This window comes from Nycticebus coucang, chromosome 9 (genome assembly GCF_027406575.1).
Source record: "Nycticebus coucang isolate mNycCou1 chromosome 9, mNycCou1.pri, whole genome shotgun sequence".
NCBI lineage: Eukaryota > Metazoa > Chordata > Mammalia > Primates > Lorisidae > Nycticebus > Nycticebus coucang.
This window is the reverse complement of record NC_069788.1, coordinates 11,989,954-11,994,362: the sequence shown is the minus strand read 5'-3', so window position 1 is coordinate 11,994,362 and position 4,409 is coordinate 11,989,954. Positions and strand designations below refer to the sequence as shown.

Genomic DNA, 4,409 nt, shown 5'->3' with positions numbered 1-4,409 from the left:
TCTGAAGGTGGCAGAGGTGGAGGTGAGTGGGGCGCGAGTGCTGGAAAGCCAGTGGCCAAAGCAGACCCAGCCCTCCAGAGCTCGCCAGTCCAGGCTCACAGAGCCAGGTGTGGCCCCAGGCCAGGCTTGATTCTGGCTCACATCTACCCCACTATGCAAGTTATCAAGTTTGAATTAAAAATAATAAAAATAGCAATACTAAAAAAAGACATTGCCTGTCTCAAACAAATCCAAACCCCCACCCTGCCCGCGCATTCCACCCCTGCACCACGGAAGCTGTACGTGGGACTGGGACCTAACTGGAGAGCTAAAGGGGGCGGGTGGGGCCAGTCAGGTCAGCAGCCAGCTGTTTCCAGAAAGGACACTGGTCGGGGAGGGGCGGCGGCTGGGGTCAGGGCTTCAGGGTGGGTCTCAGCGTTTTGTTCTCTTGGGCCGCACCAGCGTGTCCCCTTTCTTTCAGGTTTTTTCAACTTGGCAAGGTGGACGGGCTTAGCCATCCAGATATTTTGCAGTTTTGGAAGAGGTCTGGGCTAAAGATGCGCTGGGGCGGCAGGAGAGGTGGGCTGGCGGGACTCACGGGTCTTGGCGTCTTGTCGCGCCTTCCACATCACCAGCTGCATGCAGGCATAGGCATCCTCACCGGAGTTGTGCCCGTTCGCGTTGTCCTGGATGGTCCGTCCAAGGTAGTCGGCCACGAGACTCCTCAGGGAGCGCTTGAAGGGAAGGCCCCTGCGGTGGGGGAAGAGCACGGCTGTGTCCACCACCGCACTGTGGATGACCTTCAGCGCCAGCAGGTCACTCTCCAGGCTGTGTCCAATGAGGATGGTGTCCGCACTGAACATGCGCAGCAGGACAGCCTGAACGTCCCGCAGCGTGACGCTCGTGCTGGCGACGTCGGCCTCCGTCACCCCCGAGAACCTGGTGTTGTAGTCAACGATCTCGTTGTCGGGTTTGATGAAGGTGTCGTAAACCACCTGCATGTCAGTGTTGACCACCGTGACGCGGGTCAGCTCCAGGCCATACGTGGTGTAGGACATCTCACAGTCCAGGGCGTAGATCCCCGGGGGGGCGTCTTCGGGGAGCCCTTTCCGGAAGGTCGTCACGAAGCCCTCCAGGCGCTCCTTCCGGCCGTCCCGCACGTGTCGCTTGGCCACCTGACAGCCGACGGCACCAGCGGGGGCAGAGCAGCAAGCGTACTGGGCCTGCCAGCCGCGGTCCGGTCCAGCCCAGAGCAGCGGCCCCCAGTGATAGTGACACTCGTGCTCGCTGACGCTGCCGCCGCCGCCGGCGAACACCACGTACTCGGAGCCGCAGCGGCAGCAGATCTGGCGCGAAGGGTCCTCGGGCTTCCGCTCGGGGGCAGTGAAAAGGACAGCGCCCCCTGGCCGCTCGGGGTGCGGGAAGGGGTAGCCGTTCTCCTTGAGCTGGGCCTCGGTGAGCAGGTGCTCCTTCAGGCGGCCGTACAGCGCGGCCTGTCCCAGGTCTTCCCCCGAGGGGCTGCCGGGGCAGCTGGGCGAGAAGCTGGTCTTGGCAGCCAACTTGTCCTCCAACACCACCTCGTGAGACACAACTCTCCAGCTGCTGGTTTTGTTGAGCTTGGGCACAGCACTGGGGGCAAGGCCTTGCAGCTTCTCAGGGGTGTTCACGGCCATGTTCAGGTAGATGTTCCTCCTGGGACTGCGGTCGTAGGCCACCTTCTCCTCAGTCAGCACCTTCTCCACCGCCTCCTGGTTGAAGGTACAGAACTTGAGACTCTTCTGCGTGAACAGTTTGGAACAGGACTGCTGGATGACGATGGGGACTTTGCCCTCTCTGGGGATGCTGGGTTTCTGTAAACTCTGTACAGATGGGCTGGGAGCGACCGGTTTGCGGGTGACGGTCTTGGGCACTGCCCCGGACAGAGTGCGTGTCTTCCGCAGCTGCAAACCTTGCTTCTGGCCATAGAAAGCCTGGGTGCTTCTGATCAGGACGGTCCTCTTGGCACCTGTCAGTGGTATGGCCAAGTGGGGTTTGGGGACATGGGTGATCCTCCTCTTGCCAGGCACTGAGCTGTGGACTGCGGAGGGCTTCTCCGCCAGGCTGGGGGCAGCCTGCAGCCAGCTGACTGGGTTCCTCTGCGCCTGATCTACCCCCAGGTAGTTCACTTCCTGGGCAGTCAGGGGATAGGCAGGGGCTACCAGTGGACCCCTCCTTGGCGGCTCCACCCGGCAGAGGATAAATCCCGTGCCCTGGGTGCAGATCTGGGGCGCCGGGAGCAGGCCGCTCTGGGAAAGCTGCCAGAGGGGTGGGCAAGCTCCCTTGCTGGCCACATCCTCAGCTGCAAAATACCCTGGTGGGAACCAGCACGGTGCTGTAGCCCTCAGAGCCATGCTGCCTTGCTCCCTAGGAGGCTGGTCCAACCGTCTCGGGACTTCTGGCCTGAGTGCTAAGGCCGGACGCTGAGCCTTAATATAGCCCTGAAGTGGGTGGGAGTGGGTGGGATTACTCCGCCCCTGACTACATTAGGGAGGAACTTTAATCCAATCTCACTTAACCTAATCTGCTAGATTAGCCTTGGAATCCCCAGGCCCTTGTCCTGGACAGTGTCTGGTGATGAGAGCAGCCAAAGGTCAGAGCTGGGTTCTCTGCTTTTCTCATACTAATCCACCAACACTACACAATGGCCCTACAGCCAACCAGTACTGTCTCTGGGCAGGGAATACTGAGGCTCAGAGAGGTTGGGCGCTTTGCCCAGGCCACACAACATACCCCAAAGCAGGACCTGGGTCCTGCAGCCTGCTGCATGCTAAAGGGCAGGGTAGCTCTGGGCTGTCCCTCTATCTGCACCCTTCCTAGCATCATGGACAATTTGAGGACTGAAGTGGCACTTCCTTTCCAAGACCTGGCAGTGTTAAGCGTGATGAATCTTGAGAAAGTTCACAGAAAACTCATGTTATGAAAACACAATGCATGGATTTCAAAATTATTTTGCATGAAAATTAAGTTGTATTGACTTGTTAATAACACATCGGAACTGGACCTAATTTGAGGCAATAAAAAGGATAATTTGAAAACAGCTCTTGTTATAGCAATGTGAATCCTGTCGAAATTGAAGCAAGAATGAATGCTGAATTTATGGTGAAGCTTGGGTGGAAGAGTAGTAAAATCACTGATGCTTTGCAAAACATTTATGGGGACAATGCCCCCCGCCCCAAAAATCAGCAGTTTACAAATGGATAACTTGTTTGTTTGTTTTGAGACAGAGTCTCACTAGATTACCCTCAGTAGAGTGCTATGGCGTCACAGCTCACAGCAACCTCAAACTCTTGTGAATAAGCAATTCTCTTGCCTCTGCCTCCCATTAGCTGGGAATACAGGCATCCTCCACAACACCCGGATATTTTTTGTTGTCATTGTCTTAGCAGGTTCTAGCCAGGTTCGAACCCACCAGCCCTGGTGCATGTGGCTGATGCCTTACCATTGAGCTACGGGCACTGAGCCTAGATAACTTGTTTTAAGAAAAGAAAAGGCTGCGTGCAGTGACTCACATCTGTAATCTCAGCACTTCGGGAGGCCAAGTTGGGAAGATCAGTCCAGGAGTCTAAGGCTGCAGAGCTGTGGATGAGACAAAAACTTAAAAAAAACAAATAAATAAAAGATGAGACCAATACCATGTGGAAGATAAAGACCACAGAGAGAGACCATCCACATAAACTTTTAAGAAAAATTAATCTTGTTCATGCCCTAATTGAGGAAGATGAAGAGGACCCACAGAGCAGAAATAATAGTCAACACCATAGACATCTCAACTGGTTGGAAATTAATATTGAACAAACTTTCCACTTGATAGGTAGCAAAACCCTTGCATCTAGATCAGCTGCAGACAACAGCAGAGCTTTCGATGGAAATATTAAACAAGTGGGACCAAGATCCCAAAGTGTTTCTTGGAAGAAGTTTAACTGGAGATAGAATCTGGCTTTTCCCAGGATGATTCTAAAGACAAGTCACAAAGGCAGGTGTGGTGCAGTCAAAGAAAAAGCGGAGCACTCCAGAGCAGAGGTCATGCATTTGGGGATGTTTGACATATTTTTCTTGCTGACTTTCTGGAGACCCAAAGACACAGCACCATCTGCTTTTTGAGAAAGTGTTCTGAGAAAGTTGGTGGAGACTTTAACAGGAAAGCACCTGAGAAAGCTTCACCAGAGGATTCTCCTCCTACCCATTCCTCTCCTCACACCAGTGCAATTGGATTTGCAAGAGTTTCAGTGGCAGACTATCAGGCATCCACCTCACAGACATGATTTGGCTCCTGAGTTTGTGTCCTAACATATAAAAACATGGATTTTTCTTCAGTTAATAATGTAACAAAGACTTCACTGATGTGGTCAAGTTCCCAGGACCCTCAGTTATTTATGATTCAAGTTTTCTAT

General features: G+C 53.9%; 1 protein-coding gene across 1 annotated transcript; it reads right to left on the bottom strand.

The window, feature by feature from the left end:
• Positions 1 to 530: 530 nt before the first annotated feature.
• Positions 531 to 2,369, bottom strand: LOC128594641 (RNA exonuclease 1 homolog). The gene has a single exon (XM_053603581.1). It carries the CDS (start codon positions 2,367 to 2,369, stop codon positions 531 to 533), a length of 1,839 nt encoding a protein of 612 aa, XP_053459556.1.
• Positions 2,370 to 4,409: the final 2,040 nt, after the last annotated feature.

Coding starts and splice junctions, on each gene's coding strand:
- LOC128594641 (XM_053603581.1), bottom strand. CDS start 2,369: ATGGCTCTGAGGGCTACAGCACCGTGCTGGTTCCCACCAGGGTATTTT.